Raw genomic sequence first — 18,020 nt, forward strand, 5'->3', positions numbered from 1 at the left:
GTAAGCCTTCTTGACAACCAACCACCCTTCTAAATGCTTTGAGATTTCATCTCCATGTACCCCCATCTTAGCCAAATCCATTGACTTTGACACCAATCCTCAAATGAGAGCAGACCTATGTTAAAATACGATTCCGTAATTCCATAGAGATAGTCAACAAACCTTAAGACCATCTCTACATTCTTTTTTGTCCTCAGAATTTCCAACGGTGGAAACCCCAGCGTAGTGCATATACAGGCTATTTGGTGGCCTTATGGAAGCATTTCAGGGAATTTTACTTAGTGTGGGCCTTAGTATTTCAATGCTGCACTCATTAAAAAATGGAAGTTCCCTCTGCCCCACGTACCAGATTTGGTAAGTCATTGTACCAACCAGAAAGGATTTTAAATCTATATTATTTTTGGCTCTGTTTTATTTTTTTTTAAAGATTTTGTTTATTTATTTGACAGAGAGAGACACAGCGAGAGAGGGAACACAAGCAGGGAGAGTGGGAGAGGGAGAAGCAGGCTTCCCCCTGGGCAGGGAGCCCAATGCGAGGCTTGATCCCAGGACTCTGGGATCATGACCTGAGCCGAAGGCAGACGCTTAACCGACTGAGCCACCCAGGCGCCCCTTTGGCTCTGTTTTAAAGAAGCAAAGCAAGCTTTTGCTTCTGCCACGATCGCCGACCCTGTTCATGAAGCAAACTGGAGGGAAAACTAGTAAAGGCCTCTCCCCGCCCTCAGCCCCATAAATTTGATCACTTGCTCCATAGACCTGACTGAGATTCAGGCGACGCTCCCACGTGATCTGTTCTAACTTCGTCATAGGGACACGTGGTTCTAGATACTTCGTCCCCTCCCCCTCAGGGGTGGATTGTTGACAACGCCGCCGGCAGTCACGTGATCTTACGTCATCCCACCTCCTTTCCCTGAAATCTGTGGCCCCGGATGAGCCTCTCTGTCCCCACCCGGTCGAGTTTAAACTACTGAAAGGGGGAGACGCAGGATGGTGTTTCGGCTTCGGGGTCTCTTAATCCACAATCTCCAGACCGAGAACAGAGAACACTAACTTCTCGATTAGACTAGGAAGCCAAAAGGATAGAACCCTGCCCAAAAGCTCCCATAACGAGCTTTCATGCGCCCCGTGCCCTTCTCCGCTACCCCTCAGTCTGTGGTACTGGCGGAGGGCGGAGGGATCTGGAGGCGGCGGAGGGAGACGTCATTGCAGGGTTGTTTGTGCAGCCTCGGCGGCGGCGGTGACCAACAGTGATTCGGCCGCTGTGCCGGGGGGTGGGGGGGCTGCGCGGGACTCTTTTCTTTCAGACTGACCGCGGGGCAGCTGAGGAGCATGTCGACTCCGGCCCGGAGGAGGCTCATGCGGGATTTCAAGCGGTAAGGGCCCTCACCTTCGCCTGGATGACGGCTCCTCCCCATAGCTGTGGGGCTGCAGGGCGGGGATCCGGGACACCTTCCTCTCATAACCCTAAGAGGGCCGACTGTGGGCCCAGCGGTACCGACGGAAGCCCAGTCCTAGCCCCGGTTCGCACTCCTTCATCCTTGCTTGCTCTTCCGACGTAAGAAATTTCGATACCCCCCTCCCCCAAAAGTAAAAAGATGGCCATGGTCTGTCCTAGGATTACCCGCTGCCCTCTTGGGTCAGCTGCCCGACGTTTGGCCCTAGAGCTCAAGCCTCATCCCTCCGCCCCTTCACCCTGTCGTGCCCGGTCCCTGTCCCCCAGAAGCAAACCCTTGCAGAATCTTTTTCCCTGCTTGGTGCACCAGTTTTCCTGGATGGCCCTGCGGTCTTCGCTGAGGGGCAGGGTTGGGGCGAAAAGCGCCCCCCCCCCATTCTTTCTGCAGTGAGGGTGGGGTCTGCAGCGCGAGGTCGGGAGGTTGTTAACCCATCCTCCGAAACCCGACTCTTCCTCGGCCCCCCCCCCCCGAAAGGACCTTGAGAACTGGCTTAGAGACCTGGGACTCGGGCTGGTAGCCCGGGCTGCTAGTGCCTTCTGGAGCTCAGCTCTGTGGCCTGGTGTATAAAGCCCTATCTATAGCCTCCAAAGTCTGGAAAAATGCCTTCCTTGAGGCTGGCGCTAACCTGATACTCCCTGGGCCTCCTTTTATAAAATAGGGTTTTGTTAGGTGGTGTTGGGGTTAGTGAGGAGGAAGTGACTTTTTTTTCAGTTGTTTACCTTTGAATACTTGGAGGTACGGGGGGAAAAATGAGAAAACTTAGCATTACGATCCACTGCACATTTTTAAGTGTTTTTTTTTTCTGGGGAGATCTGCCCTAATTGAGACAAAATATCTAGTATAAAAACTTAGGTTAGCTGCTCAGGAAGTAACCTTTCAACTTCGCCATTATAAAGCCATAGGTGAAGCATTTGGAAGCCATTGTCTTGGGCTTTGGGCGGTTTATCATTGAATATATTCGTAACGTAGCCGTTTACCCTTGGTGGGCGAGAAGCAGCATAATTCTTTAAAGGCTTCTGGTCATCGTGGCTTAATGTGTTTGAGGTTGACTGAAAAGAACTATTTTTATGTAGTCTAATTTCAAAGTATCATATTATAGGACAATCACTACATACAGATACCTGTGTATAAAATGTCCCATTTATTTTTCTATTGAAATGACAGTCTTTACAAGGAGATGCTCTATTTGGTGCAAAAGTTGCCTTCTGAAGTTTAAAATCAAATTTCGTGTTAGCTCCAATGAGTGAAAGCCAAACAATAAAACTTCAGTTCGTGTCCATTGTTACTCTGGTTTCTTACTGCCCATCTCTGTTAAATTCTGAGTTGAACACATGGCACCTTTCGTAGTTTTCCAAGGGTCTTAAGGTTACGAGAATCTGATTGTGACAAATGTTGGAAGGTAGCTTTGTATCGCGTCTCCTGATAGGAGAGGTAGATTTAGCTGTAGCGCAGATCTTTAAAATAGGGACTGATGAAAAAACATAACTGAGGCTTGATTACTTTAAAGCTACTGCTAATTGAAGCAAATGGGATAAAGGTACTCGCCTGCCTAAAACTAGTTTGCTAATTAAATTGAATATCCGTGTTTTCAGTCATTTAGTGTTTGCCTTGAGGGTCCTTTGTGGGGGGTTGGTGGCCATGTTACACAGGTAGCTGTGGTTTGGACTCACATAGACCGTCTTTGCATGTTTACAGCAGCAAAAAAGATGGTCTATGAAAATATTTTTTGCACTTGGGGCTTTTAATTTTTGTTGTTGATGGCAGTCTGTATGCATCACTTCTCGAAGATACATCTTAACCTTCATTTTCAAAGAGGGATGACCCCAAACCTCTTTAGAAATTTAGACAACTTGGAGAGGTATTTAATAAGTATATACAAGGTTGATTTTTTTTCCTTTTTAGTCCTATGGTTTACTCCACCTCAGCACAAGAACAAGGAAATGATTTAGTTTGTGTCAAAGTAGGTAGAATAGTCCATAAGGGTTCTCTTTGGCCTTCGTAGTGACCTTATTGTTCAACTTTGAAAATTACTACTCTCGATTTCTAGATTGCAAGAGGACCCACCTGTGGGTGTCAGTGGCGCACCATCTGAAAACAACATTATGCAGTGGAATGCAGTTATATTTGGGTGAGTAGAAAGATATAACAAATGATAGGTATGGTAATTCTTTAAGAAAAGTGAATGTATCCACTAGGCAAAGAGGCTGAAGTGGAATTGGGGGCTCTTACAGAAACTGCAAAATAAATTTTTTTTTTTTTTAAAGATTTTATTTATTTATTTGAGAGAGAGAATGAGATAGAGAGCGCATGAGAGGGGGGAGGGTCAGGGGGAGAAGCAGACTCCCCGCTGAGCAGGGAGCCCGATGTGGGACTCGATCCTGGGACTCCAGGATCATGACCTGAGCCGAAGGCAGTCGCTTAACCAACTGAGCCACCCAGGCGCCCGCAAAATAAATTTTTTAAAAATTCTGTGTTTTTGCAGTTAACTCAAATTTATTTGTGTTGATGTTACTGCCTATGATTTTTATAAGCACTTTGGGTTTTACCTGATTAAAAATATCATTTGAAACTAAACAAGAAAAGGTAAATTATTTTCTACAGTAAAATGTACCAAGCAAATAAATGTTTATGCTTGCATTCTTTTGGACTGTAAAAAGACTAAGAAGAAAAAATACTCAGAGCTTCCAATGTGGCAAGAATAAACAAAAAATGTTAAACATTATATATATTGCATGTATGCTTTTTTTTTTTTTTAAGAGACGGGTTAGGGATGGGAGCAGAGGGGCAGAGGAAGAGAGAGAATCTCAAGCAGGCTTCACAGCCAATGCCAAGCCCCACAGGGGGCTCAGTTCTCACAACCCTGAGATCATGACCTGAGCCTAAAGAGTTGGCTGCTTGACCAACTGAGCCACCTAGGCGCCTTGATTTAAAATTTCCTTATGCCTTTTCTCCTGTTTTTCTGGACTTGATCTTTTTTCTTTCACACTTTTGAAAACTAGGGTTTTGCACTAAAACTTCAAAGGAGCACCTTCATAAACAATTGAGTTGCCATTGAATTAGTTATGAGTCTATGTTAAATACTAGTGAAAAAGTTAGTGTAGTTTATTCTTCTAAAGAGATCTTAAATTCAAGCTAACTTGCAAAAAATAAACTTGATGGTGCTGGTTAGGAAAGATGAAATTGGGATATGGAGGCAGGGAAAAGATTTGAGCAAAAGAAAGTGGCTTTCTTGGTTACGTCAGTTCTATCTAGCTGTTTTGAACAAGAGCTGTTGCTCTGTTGGGAAGCAGGACACTTTGGTTTGGTGTTATAATTATCTTTAAAGGGTATTTCCATCTTACTGATAAAAATTGAAAATATGACTTTTTTCTCTTAAGAATACACATTTACAAAATGACTGGTTGGTATTTATGAACTGAAATTTTGTGTGCTAAAATTATGAGCCTTTTTTTGTTTTGTTTTGATCTTTTTCTAAACCCCCCCTAAAATGAAAACTTAGAAAATAGTTACCCTTTATGCCTACATCCATAAAAATCTAGGGCTAAGATGATAATAATAACTTTAAAATTCCACAAATCATTAAAATGAGCTCCTCTTTCTCTGAGTTTATCCTATCCACTCTTAAAAGTCAAAACGGGGTCACCTGGGTGGCTCAGTTGGGCAGCCAATTCTCGATCTCAACTCAGGTCTTGGATCTCAGGATCTTAGGGGTGGGCCCTGTGTTGGGTTCCGCACTGGGCCTGGAGCCTACTTAAAAAAAAAAAAAAATCAGGGAAAGGCAGAATGAAACATCTTTTAATCAGAAATCTTCTTGTTTTCAGACCAGAAGGGACACCCTTTGAAGATGGTAAGTCATTCTCAATTATGTTTTCTGTAGTACTGGGACACTGTTTTTAAGTAGGAAATTATAACACCAACATTTCTAATTTAAAACTATTTTCTATTGTTACTAGGTCAAATTAAATAATGCTACTGAGAATTTATAGTTCACACATCAGCTTGACCACCTCCATTGCCAGTTCTTTGTGTTACTTTGGTATTTGGCTGTAGAACTGTAGACCTAGATGATAGGTTAAAGGAGAGTAATCATGCTCTTTTAACATTGTTATCTACGTTGATAAGGTGTTGAGCTGAAATTGTTCTTCAGCGCACATAGCTGGGGCATCTGGTTTGCTCAGTCAGTAGACCATGTGACTCAATCTCAGGGTTGTAAGATTGAGGCGCACATTGGGTGCAGAGATTACTTAAAAAAATTTTTAAATCTTAAAAAAACCCCACATAACGTAGCTGCCAGTAGCTGCACATACTACAGCTTACTTTTGATACCCATAAATAGTTAGCATTCTGTGAAATCTTTTGCATCTTAAATTTAGTTTTTTTCACCAAAAGCCAGGAAAATGGAAAACTGGTTCTGATACATGTTTATAATTGAGCTTTTCATATTGATTTTAACCAGGTTCTTAGATTTTCCCTAATAATAGCATAGATATTTAAGAGTTGTTGAACAGGTTTTTAATTATCAAAATGGCTCCAGAATTAACCCATCAAAGATATTTACACAAAGATACTGATTGTACTATTTTTAAGGAGATAGCCTGAATGCCTAATAGGGGAAAATGGTTAAACAAATTTATGATTTGTGGAATTAGATTGTGGAATATCATGTACTTGTTAAAGAATAAGGTAGATCTGGACATGAGTCTCAAGAGACAAAGTTTCAGAATGATACATATTGTTATTACATTTTTACCAGATACATGTATGTAAGTGTGTGTATTAAAGGGCTGTGTACCATACTGTTGAAAGTGGTTACTACTAAGGTGAGGGTAAGGAATGGAAGATAAGTACTTAAGGACTTTAACTTTTTGCACTATACCAGGGGTTCTTGGGTGGTCCATGAGCCCCCTCTTCAAGTCCCTAAGCCTGTTTCATGGATTCTTTTTTTTTTTTTTTTTTAAGATTTTATTTATTTATTTGAGAGCGAGAGAATGAGAGAGAGCACATGGGGGGGGAGGGTCAGAGGGAGAAGCAGACTCCCTGCCGAGCAGGGAGCCCGATGCGGGACTCGATCCAGGGACTCCAGGATCATGACCTGAGCCGAAGGCAGTTGCTTAACCAACTGAGCCATCCAGGCGCCCCTCATGGATTCTTTGTAATTAAAACTGTCTTTATACTGATACTAAGACATTTGCCCTTTTTACTCTGTCAGCATTTGCACTGGTGGTACAAAAACATTAGTGGCTAAAACTGGACCTATGCAGTTTAGTATCCCACAAATCAACACAGTGGCTCTAAACTGTACTAATAGTCATTGTATCTATGTATGTATGTAGAAATTAAAATTTTTTTTAAGATTTTTTAAGTAATCTCTACACCGAGCTTGAGGGGCTCGAACCCACAACCCCAAGATAAAGAGTCTCACACTCCACCAACTGAGCCAGCCAGGTGCCCCATATTCTTTGCATTTTAAAAGCTGCCAATTTCACTTAAAAATTTTTTGTCTTGATGGCCAAAAAAAAAAAAAGTCTTGATGAAAAAGTAGATGTTACTATTATTACTGAATTCTGACCCTTGAGTATACATTTTTAAAATATTCTGTGTGATTAAGTGGAATGTATGCATAAAACACTTCTCTTGTGATGATTTTCTGGAGGAAAAGCACTAATGCAGTTGTTTGAGTTGCAACTTGAACTTTTTTTCATGGAACATTTTTACTTGAATGAATGAGACAAACATAATTTAGATTCGACCGTTTGGCAGATATACTCAAAAGTGACTTAAGTGAGCTGTTAGATCAAGGAAAGTAACAGTATTGTTGCTACCCTCCCCCCTCTCATGCTCTCTCTATCTCGTTCTCTCTCTCAAATAAACAAAATTTTTAAAAAATAAATAAATAATGGTTTCCCAGTACTTTAAGACTTCTGATAACATCAGTAGGTGGTATTACCAAATGGTGATTTGTTTTTGGATAGTATATAATGAAATGTGGCACATTTACAAGAATTGTATCATTCATTGAACCAATATTTTCTGAACGACCAGTGTATAAAAGAAAATTAGGGACGGATAAAACATTTATGCAGTGTGTAACAGATTTTAGTGTAAGTGATGCAAAAAGTATGTATGCTTTCAGACTCTACATTGCAACTAACCCTTAAAAACCTACCACTTCCTTACTGTAGTAATCAAAAAAGAGTATCTACAATTATCTGAAAAAACTATTAAAATGTTCCTTTTTCACTTAACATTTTTGTGAGACCTCGTTTTCTTCCTGTACCTCATCCCAGAACAGCATATTGCAACAGATCGAATGCAGCAGCAGCTGAGAGAATCCAGCTGTCTTCTATTAAGCCAGTCATTAAAAAGATTTGCAGAAATGTAAAACAGTGCTAAGCTTCTCACTAACTTTGTGGGGAAATATATTACTTTTCATTAAATGTTACTTAAGTTAATGTGTAGTGAGTTTACAGTAATTAATGAATGAATTTTTAAAAATTTTCTGGGTTGGGGCGCCTGGCTGGCTCAGTTGGTAGAGCATGTGACTCTTGATCTCAGGGTCATGAGTTAGAATCTCATATTGAGCATAGAAATTACTTTAAAAAAAAAATTCATGGGTTAAATACTGTCTAATATAAGAAATACTGATAGTTATATTCAGTGGCATGCTGGAGGCAGTTTGTACTGATTCATGAGAACAGATTGTTAAAAATTGAGGGGAATTTTTGTAAGCTAATTATTAAAGAGCCAATATTTAAAAATGAAATTATTTTCCATTTTTGGTAGAAATATATAAAATGGTATGTTGTCACACGTATCCCTCCCCATCTTTGCATTCAGTTGACTTCCCACTGGAAGCTTGGCCATGATTGGGAATAAGAGTATAAAGAGGTCCTGAGACTCCATAAAGTGGGCGGGAAAAAAACGTGAAAATTGCTGTTCATATGTGTGTAGGCTGAAATTTTTACAATGTACTTTTTTAAATTAAAGCAAATTAAAATGCACACTTTCAAAATACATAATTAGATATAAGAATATAAGACTATCTTCACTATTTAACTGTACTTTTCATAACACCTCTGATGTATTCAGAATATGAAATAGATACCACATTTGATTTTGCTTGTATCTTTGGCTTCCCTAATCCCAAATTTCCAAGCAGCAAAAAATGTGAAAAGGTAGAGGTTGTATACCAAATATATAAACTATCAGATAAAATAAATAGAAGGATTTTTGTTTTTTAAAACTGCATTGATGAAATCAGGGAAGAACCTTCTAGAGACATCTGGAATGGTTTAAACTTTTATTGACTTCCTTAAGAATAAGTCTGAATTTACTGAGTATGTCCAAGGGGTTGCAGTTAGAATACCTCTCCAACCTTCAGGTGGACTTCCTCAAAATAAAAGAACTCTGGATAGTGAATAAACAGAAGTACAAAACCCAGTAATAATGGTTATTTCTGCAAAATAGATTTGGAATTGGAGTTGAGAGTCCTACTTTGTACACTGTGAACAGATTGACTTTCTTAGAAATGCATAATTTTTTTTAAAAGCCTGTGTCTGTACTGACCATAAAATACTGCTTTACAAGAGTGTACCACGTTGGTCTATAACCAACAGTAGGCAGTTACACTTACTGGTTCTTGGCATGTTTAAGTGAAAGGATTCGTATGGGAACAGAGAGACCTTTCAAATTAATGTCCATGCCTCCAATCTAAGTCCTTTGTCATGTGGTAGTTAGCCCCTCTCAAAATCTTTTGGCATTCCCCTTCTAAGCTATAATAAACTTAGCTGTAGTTCCCCAAATGTGCATTTTAAATTTCAGTAGCTAGGGCCAAATTGCCTTCCAAAAATATGGCAGTTTAACATTCCCACCAATAGCACATGAAAGTGTGTGTTCCCAAGTGCTTGCCAGTGCTGTATGTTACCAGTCTAACGTAAATCAAAGTATATTTAATACGTTTTATGTGCTAAGACATAATTGACATTACTTTTTGTGTGGTTGTGCAAAAACCACTATGGGTTGGGAATTCATTGATGAAGATATTAAAAAATAATGCTTGTCTTTACCATAATTATTTTGGTTTGTTTTCTATCTAGGTACTTTTAAACTAGTAATAGAATTTTCTGAAGAGTATCCAAATAAACCACCAACTGTTAGGTTTTTATCCAAAATGTTCCATCCAAATGGTAAGTAACATTTTATTTATTAAACTTCGTAAGTGATGGGGGGAAAAGAGTTCTTTCCTTCCTTGTAGGCCTTGCCCCATACTTCTCACTGCTATAGGCCACTACTGGATGTTGCTTCCATGTCAGTATTGGCTACGTTTTTGTAGCCTGGAATCTTTAGAAGGTTCCAAATTTCAGGTAAAGTTGTTTTGTCTTAATACTTTTGATTTTAAAATAATACCTAATCATTTGTAGAAATGTGAAGGATACCAAAAAGAATTTGTTGCTTAAGATTTAGCTTTTTAAAAAAAATAGGGCGCCTGGGTGGCTGTCGGTTGAGGGTCTGTCTGCCTTCAGCTCAGGTCATGATCCCACGGTCCTGGGATCAAGTCCCGCATCGGGCTCCCTGCTCAGTGGGGAGTTGTCTTCTCCCTTTACCCTTCCCCCCTGCTTATGATCTCTCCCACTCTTTCTCTCTCTCTCAAATAAATAAAATCTTCAAAAATAATAAACTACAAATAAATGCTGTACAAAATTGAGATCATATTGTACATAGTTACATAACTTTTTATATACTATGAACATCTTACGAATATTCTTTTGTATCATTCTTAATGGCTGCATACATGTTCTGTGAGGTAACCATAATTAATCTGTGTCCAGTTGTTGGTGATTTTCAGGGTTTTTTTAAGATTTTATTTTATTTTGAGAGAGAGTGCAAGTGCGGGGGGAGGGGATACAAAGGGGGCGGGGAGAGAGAATCTTAAGCAGGCTCCACGTTCAAGGCGGAGCCTGCCGAGGGGCTCCATCTCGTGACCCTGAGATCAAGCAAGACCTGAGCCAAAATCAAGATTCGGTTGCTTAACCAACTGAGCCACCCAGGTGCCCCAAGTTGTTTGTAATTTTATTTTATTTTTTTAAAAGATTTTATTTATGGGCGCCTGGGTGGCTCAGTTGGTTAAGCGACTGCCTTCGGCTCAGGTCATGATCCTGGAGTCCCGGGATCGAGTCCCGTATCGGGCTCCCTGCTCGGCAGGGAGTCTGCTTCTCCCTCTGACCCTCCTCCCTCTCATGCTCTCTGTCTCTCATTCTCTCTGTCTCAAATAAATAAATAAAATCTTTAAAAAAAAAAAAAAGATTTTATTTATTTATTTGACAGAGAGAGAGAGAGCACAAGCAGGGGGAGGGGCAGGCAGAGGCAGAGGGAGAAGCAGGCTCTTTGCAGAGCAGGGGGAGCCTGATGTCGGACTCGATCCCAGGACCCTGGGATCATGACCTGAGCTGAAGGCAGTCGCCCAACCAACTGAGCCACCCAGGCACCCTGTTTGTAATTTTATTTATTTATTTATTTATTTTTAAAGATTTTATTTATTTATTTGAGAGAGAGAGAATGAGAGAGAACACATGAGAGGAGATAGGGTCAGAGGGCGAAGCAGACTCCCTGCCGAGCAGGGAGCCCGATGCGGGACTCGATCCAGGGACTCCAGGATCATGACCTGAGCCGAAGGCAGTCGCTTAACCAACTGAGCCACCCAGGCGCCCCCGTTTGTAATTTTAAACAGCACTTTGAACATTCTTGAAAATCTTCCCAAATACCCATGAATATTATCATAAGTTTTTAGAAGTGGGATTACTGAGTCAAAGATTCATATGTTTTTAAGGCTTTTTTAAGTACAGTTTTCCATTTTTTCTCTCGTTCTTTCATTTGGAGAAATTTATTTACTTATTAAAGATTTTATTTATTTTTTGACACAAGGAGAGAACACAAGCAGGGGGAGTGGCAGGGAGAAGGAGGGGCAGGCTCCCCGAGGAGCAGGGAGCCCGATTCAGGTCTCAATCCCAGGACTCGGATCATGACCTTAGCGGAAGGCAGATGCTTAACTGACTGAGCCACCCAGTCGCCCCTGGAGAAATTTATTTTATTCCTATTTTCCATAAATGGTTTCTGAGTGACTTTTGTAATTAAATTTGCTCTTCTATGACTTCCTGTTTACTTCTAAAACACATTGTATATTCCTGGATAATACATTACTGTACGAAAGACTTATTTTCCAAAATATTTAAGCTTTCCTTTTTGTAACCTTTGCTCATTTAAATATGGTCTTCCCCATCAGTTAACTTACTTGCAGAAGGAGTCACTTAATATTTATTCCACTTTAGTTTAATCTTAGACTTGTTATTGAATTGACCCACAATGTAGTAAGAAGGATCTGTAAATGAAGGAAGGTGGAAAAGACTATACAATGTGCAGGGGGTTCTATGTTTGTAGGTATAGTATTTTCTTCGTTGGGGAAACAGTGTATTAGGTTATTTCTCATTCCCTCATATTAATAACAGTGGTTACCCTTTTTTCTTTTACCAGTACTTTTTTATTAACTTTCTGGTCTACTTTTTAAACATTTTTATTTGAAATACTATTCACATACTGTGCTGTTCATTCATTTAAATTACACAGTTCAGGGGTTCTTAGTATACGGAGTTGTGCAACCATCACCATATCAATTTTAGAATATTTTTATCTCTCCCCAAAAAATCCCATGACAGTTGGCAGTCACTCCCTTTTCTCCCAGCACCCTAGCCCTAGGCAGTCGTATTTTCTTACCTCTGTAGATTTGCCTGTTCTGGACATTTCATATAAATGAAATCCTATAATGCATGTTGGCTTTTGTGACTGACTTCTTTCAGGTAGCATAGTTTTCAGGGTTCATCCATGTTGTAACTGTATTCTATTTCCTTTTATGGCTGAATGAAATTTCATTATATGAATATACATACTCTGTTTTTTTTATCACCAGTTGATGGATGCTTGATTTCTAGTTTACTTTTGGATTACTTCTTAGAAATAGTTACTAGTTCAAAACTTAAAAATCATTTTGTACTTTTATGGGTTTTACAGAGGTGATAATTGTTCTTTAGACTTGCCAAGTTTGATGTTCCTGTGGGATAGATAGTAAGCCGTTGACTAGGCTGCTTTAAAGCAGAGAGTTAAATCTGGTCTAAAGCCAGTAAGTGGAAGTAGCTAGCACATATGGATGGTCATTGAGGCCATGAGAGTGAATAACATCACCCAGAGGCTGTATACAGGGCCAGAAGGAAGAGGATGGAGGATAGAGAGAGCCCTGAGAAACCGACAGTATTTAAGTAGAATTTGCCTCCCCTCCCCCCAAAAGCCTTACTTATTCCTGTCTTTATGTAGGGTGATAGGCTTGCTCCATGAAGCTTTCCAAAGTTTAACAGTGTCTATTACATTTAAATGCATTTATCCTTTGTCAACACAGCAGTTCTACTTCTGGAAATTTGTCATGTAGACATAGAGTCTCACAAGTGGGTAAACATTTATGTTCATTGTATTTTCACATAATCAGTTCAAGAGGAAAGAAGACTTCCCAAATGTTAAAGACTTAAAACATATTAATCATTGGATTTTTATTTTATTTTTTTATTATGAAAGGAAAGCATACTCATTAAAAACAAATCATAAGAATCATGGAACACTACATCAAAAACTAATGATGTAATGTATGGTGATTAACATACAATAAAAAATTTTTTAAAAATCATAAAATACAAGAATCCTATTACTTACAGAGAGCCAGTACTTATATTTTGGCATTTAGTCTTAACAAATGTTTTTGTAACTACACATACTTCAAATGAAAATATTTAAATATTTTGTAAAAAAATACTATCCTCTAAAAATTGAAAACTTATTAAGACATTATGGATCTTTATCAGTTAACAGAGGGTAGATGTGTATCGTTTCTCCCTTGGCTACATTGGTATTGGTTATATGAATATACTGTTAATTTAGCTAGTCATCTCTTTATGGACCACAAGGTCTAATTTTACACGCTTATAAACAGTATTATAGTGAACTTCCTATAAATAAAACTTCATGTGTCCACATTTATTTCTTGTAGGAATAATTTCTGGGAGAGTAATTACGATGTCAAAAAATAAGTTTTTTTTTTTTTTCAAGAGCTTTATTTGAGGAGTTTAGAAATAGATGCTTTAAACAGATTGGGTATAAAGGTGGGTGTTGAAAAAATTTAGCTCTGACAAAGCTTCCTGATGAAAAGGTGCAAAATAAGAGACCTTAGTTTTAACACTGGTTTTCCTGTGAGACAAGAGGGTTTGGTAATTAATGTTCAGAACTTCTGACTGGGCCAAGCATTCTGTTTGTGGTAAAGATTTCTCTTTCAACTGTTAAATATGATGAAGTTAATAGGTAACCAATTTTAGTGTTGTCTTTGCAGTGTATGCTGATGGTAGCATATGTTTAGATATCCTTCAGAATCGATGGAGTCCAACATACGATGTATCTTCTATCTTAACATCAATTCAGGTAAGTGTGTGTTAGGTTGCATCATGATTTTTCAAGATTCTATGGGATACAGTCAGCTCCTTTAGGAGCAGTAGCAGGTAACCAATGGCACAGCCTGGATAAAATCCTGTGGTTTTCAGACAACTGGTCTGCTTTTTGTTAGTGACTACATTGGATCAAACACAGTTTCCTGATCCTTGTGTAAACAAAGTGTGCTCACAGGTCAGGTATTATTTATTCCCATGAAGCATAACCAGAGGATGTAGAAAAGGAAAATGCTTCTTGGAAATAGAAAGATGATTGCTTAGAAAAACCATAGGGACCCCAGGAAACTGCCAAGTGCAGAGAACCATTAAGTATGTTACCCTATCCAAGAAATCCTATTTTAAAAAAAGGTAGTGTAACCATTTGCCAAAACACTGTGGCAGATTATTTCAGAGTTGACCTTGAATGACAGTTTTGGAGAGAGGTGGAGTGAGGGATGTTTTAGTTTATGTGGATGTTTAGTTTAATTTATGAGGAGCAGAAGTAAAATTTGGGTTTGTGACCTTCTTTTTAAGCCTTTCCTATCACATTTCTTCTTTAATTCAGGTCATTTTATAAACATTGTTTTCAACTTCCCTATTTTATTCCCTTGCTGCTGGATGTATATGTTTTCTTGATAGAAGGAAACAAGACTCACTACCCAACTTATGTCAGACATTTGCAAACCACAAAATAGAGTTTAACTTTGGAAAATGCTATTTCTAGGTATTGTATATTTAACCAAATCGAGCTGTTTATTTCTTGGCCAATGTTTCAGTATGTTGAAGAATATTCTTTCCCAATTTCTTTGAAATTAGAGGTCTTAAGGCAGTTGAGTACTCTGTGTTTTAGAAGCTTCAGTTCTCTAGCAGCAGGAAATTATTAAATTCATCAAGCCATTTCTGAAAGTATTTAAGACCTAAAAATATAGAAGTTACATACTAATATCTGCCATTTCTTTACTGAGTAATTTGTTCTTTTGTACAGTCTCTCTGTTCCATATCTAGACCCATGTTAATGTAAAGAGTAACTCTACAAATCCTTTTTTCTTTTCTCTTTCCTTCCAGTCTCTGCTGGATGAACCGAATCCAAACAGTCCAGCCAATAGCCAAGCAGCACAGCTTTATCAGGAAAACAAACGAGAATATGAGAAAAGAGTTTCGGCCATTGTTGAACAAAGCTGGAATGATTCATAATAGACAACTGGTCTGTTAATTTTTTCATCATTGTTGTGTATAATTTACCTCTCAGTAGAAAGGCTAACAAATTTTAAGTGCCACAGGTTTTAAGGATTCTGCAGAGAAAAAAAAAGTCCTTCAGTTTAGAACCTACAAAAGCTTGTGTATCTTGATTAATGTACTTTTTATTGCATGGTGTGAACTAAGTTATTGCTTACATAAATTTGTAATATATCCTGTTTGTATTTTTTTCCAAGTGTATAATGTTGGTGTGGAGTTTTCATGACAGAATAATACACATTTTGTAAATCTGTACTTTTTTCAAATATTGAATGCCTTATTTTTGAATTCTTTAGATTTTTAAATTGGAGAAAAGCACTTAAAGTTTTTTATATATGAATATTACATGTAAAGCTGTTAAAATACATAACTTCAGTGCAAGAGACTTTGTCACTTATTTCCTTATCTGTGTAGGAGGGGTTAATAAGTCTCTAGCTCTCCATCAATTGATAGTTTATTTCCAGTTTCAAAAGAACAGATTTATATTTTATCAAGAAATTCTTCAAATTTGATTCTAACCACCAATTATAATTTCCGACTTTATTTTAAATGTTTCAATGAAACTAAATCCATTTCACTTGAGCAATTATAGACCTAACTGGTTTGATTCTGTCCAACTCTGTATTTAGGCCACTTGTTACTGTTTCTTCATGCACTACTTACTGTTAAACTGTACCTTTTGCAATTTCAGTTTGTACCTCTACCATGAGGAATTGGCACCTCTACCGGGAGCAGAGAGCTAATGCAACTTATTTGCTGCTTGATAGCACTTTAAAAGATTTTTGATAATGAAGAAAGTAAAACCGTAAACATTTACCAAAATCCATGCCCCACTATTAACTCTGAGTAAGAGTTGGTTGCATTGGTTTTAGCAAGGCAGATATTTGGAAGGGATCTTGGTGTAACTTAAAATATTTGAAAACTGCCTTTTAATGCAATTGCGTATCTGTTTATTCTGGAAAAATGTTTTAATACCAGGGCCTGCTGAGTTGCTTTCTCTTGTGGAGATTTTTTTTTTTAATCTCCTAAGTTGTATAAAAGTTGTACTGCATCTTAGTTTACTGGATAAATTTAAAACACAGTATTGTAGAAAGCTAATACAAAGCTATCCTATGCCTTCAAATAGTACAGAAAATGGAAAATATACAAGTAAATTCTGTTGAAACACCTGTGTAGTCTTTCTAGTAGTTAAAACAGCTATTTGAGTAACCCCAGTAGTTTCTTGTCCTATTCTTACTAGCTTAGTAAGCTAACAGTTTCTCTGTTGGAAGACTAGGATCGCAGTGTCTGCAGCTTCTATTTTTTAGGCCAAGTTTAACACTGGAAGGGTAAGTGCTGATGTTTCCCTTTAAGTTATTACTTGGCAAATTTTGGGGTAAGTGTATGATCTTAGGAAGCTTTTTATACAAATAAGAGTCCACTCACTGGAATTAATGGCCAGAAAGATGCTTATGGGTACTTTTTGGTTGTACTAAATGTGATGCTTTCATATTCAGCTCTGAGACAAAGTGTAGTTTCTGTAGACATTTACTCCAGTGACTGACTCTTAAATATAACAGTAGGTATGAGAGTCTCCCCTCTTACTTCATTAAATGCTATTTGGTTACTGCTTCAAAATCTATTTTTATCTTAATCTGTATATTTCAAGTTGATAATTATAAGGGGGTCACATCTCAGTTTGCAGGGAGTCTCTGAGCTCAAAGTCCTAAGTTCAACACATGCATAAAACTCCTATCTCGTCCACATTCCCATTGGAGAAAATTCTTAGGAAGATTCCTCTCCCAGTTACTCCTCCGTTTTTTTTCTGCAGCCTTGGAACAGATTCCTATTTCTTTGGTTGAGTACTAGATGTAAACCTTCAATTTACAAGGTTACACCATACAAAAATGTTTACTTTTACACTAGGTAAATTTTATAAATGTGTGTTGTATAGCAGGAGGCTAGAACTAAGTCATTTATTTCGGCATGAAGTTGGATTCATGCTAAAGTTTAAATGCATTTGTGATGCACTTCCTCTGTAACAGTACTTCTGACGTAGAATGCTCACTGTGCATGGCACTATTTGAAGCACCGTAACATCTATGATCCCATTTCATACAGTAATCCTGTGAGGTAGGTACCATTATATTACAGATGAGGAATCTAGATACAGAGATGAAGTGAGTGATTTGTTGAAGATCAGCAAGCTAGCCGGTGATAGAGCTGGGATTTGTACCTGGGCAACCTGGTCTTTTAGCCAAGAAGTAGACTATCCCTCAGAAATAATAAGGTATTGAGTTCAGTTTTAGAAAACCTGTTAGACTTAAATACGTCCCTCTCATTTTTAAAAATACTTGAGTTGATTTAGACTTGGGCACAGACTCGTATCTATCGAGTGAAGAAGTTTTCTTGACCACCATTTTCTACTTCTATTTTTTTTGGTTATAGGAACACCTTCTGGTCTCCGATATAAAGGACTATGACCTATGACTTATCAATAGACCAGATTTTTTTCCCCTTCATGGAAATATTCTTGAGTCAGTACCCCCACACACCCCAGTAAAAGTTCCGTGAATAACTTCTGAAACTGATCTAAAAATTCTTACTCCTATAGGTAGGTAGAAGGTAGTGAAAAAGAAATCTATTAAAGGTGCCTTATTTAGTAACTGTATTTTGTGCTTAGTAAACAAAGTACCTGTTTACTTAATTGATTCATTTAGTACTCTGAAGAAAGAACCCTAGGGCTCATATAATACAATTTAAGAGTTATGTCTGAGGTATTTTGAGCTCTCAGTTCTCCCAAGTTTTAAGAGATAGGGATCAACTTTTTAGGTCT

At 38.3% G+C, this 18,020-nt stretch overlaps 1 protein-coding gene across 1 annotated transcript; it reads left to right on the top strand.

The window, feature by feature from the left end:
- Positions 1 to 1,193: 1,193 nt before the first annotated feature.
- On the top strand, positions 1,194 to 16,822 carry UBE2B (ubiquitin conjugating enzyme E2 B). The gene is made up of 6 exons (XM_035014140.1): positions 1,194 to 1,373; positions 3,502 to 3,582; positions 5,276 to 5,301; positions 9,551 to 9,640; positions 13,876 to 13,964; positions 15,035 to 16,822. The coding sequence occupies exons 1-6, from the start codon at positions 1,330 to 1,332 to the stop codon at positions 15,161 to 15,163; spliced, it is 459 nt and encodes a 152-aa protein (XP_034870031.1). The 5' UTR covers positions 1,194 to 1,329; the 3' UTR covers positions 15,164 to 16,822.
- Positions 16,823 to 18,020: the final 1,198 nt, after the last annotated feature.

Source organism: Mirounga leonina, unplaced genomic scaffold, assembly GCF_011800145.1.
Source record: "Mirounga leonina isolate KUSES-001 unplaced genomic scaffold, KU_Mleo_1.0 Mir_168, whole genome shotgun sequence".
In the NCBI taxonomy this organism is placed as follows: Eukaryota; Metazoa; Chordata; class Mammalia; order Carnivora; family Phocidae; genus Mirounga; species Mirounga leonina.

Bases quoted from the DNA above. Each gene is read 5' to 3' on its own strand.
- UBE2B (XM_035014140.1), top strand. From the start codon at position 1,330: ATGTCGACTCCGGCCCGGAGGAGGCTCATGCGGGATTTCAAGCG. The intron at 3,583-5,275 runs GTGAGTAGAAAG...TCTTGTTTTCAG, and splicing joins TGGAATGCAGTTATATTTGG to ACCAGAAGGGACACCCTTTG. The intron at 13,965-15,034 runs GTAAGTGTGTGT...CTTTCCTTCCAG, and splicing joins CTATCTTAACATCAATTCAG to TCTCTGCTGGATGAACCGAA.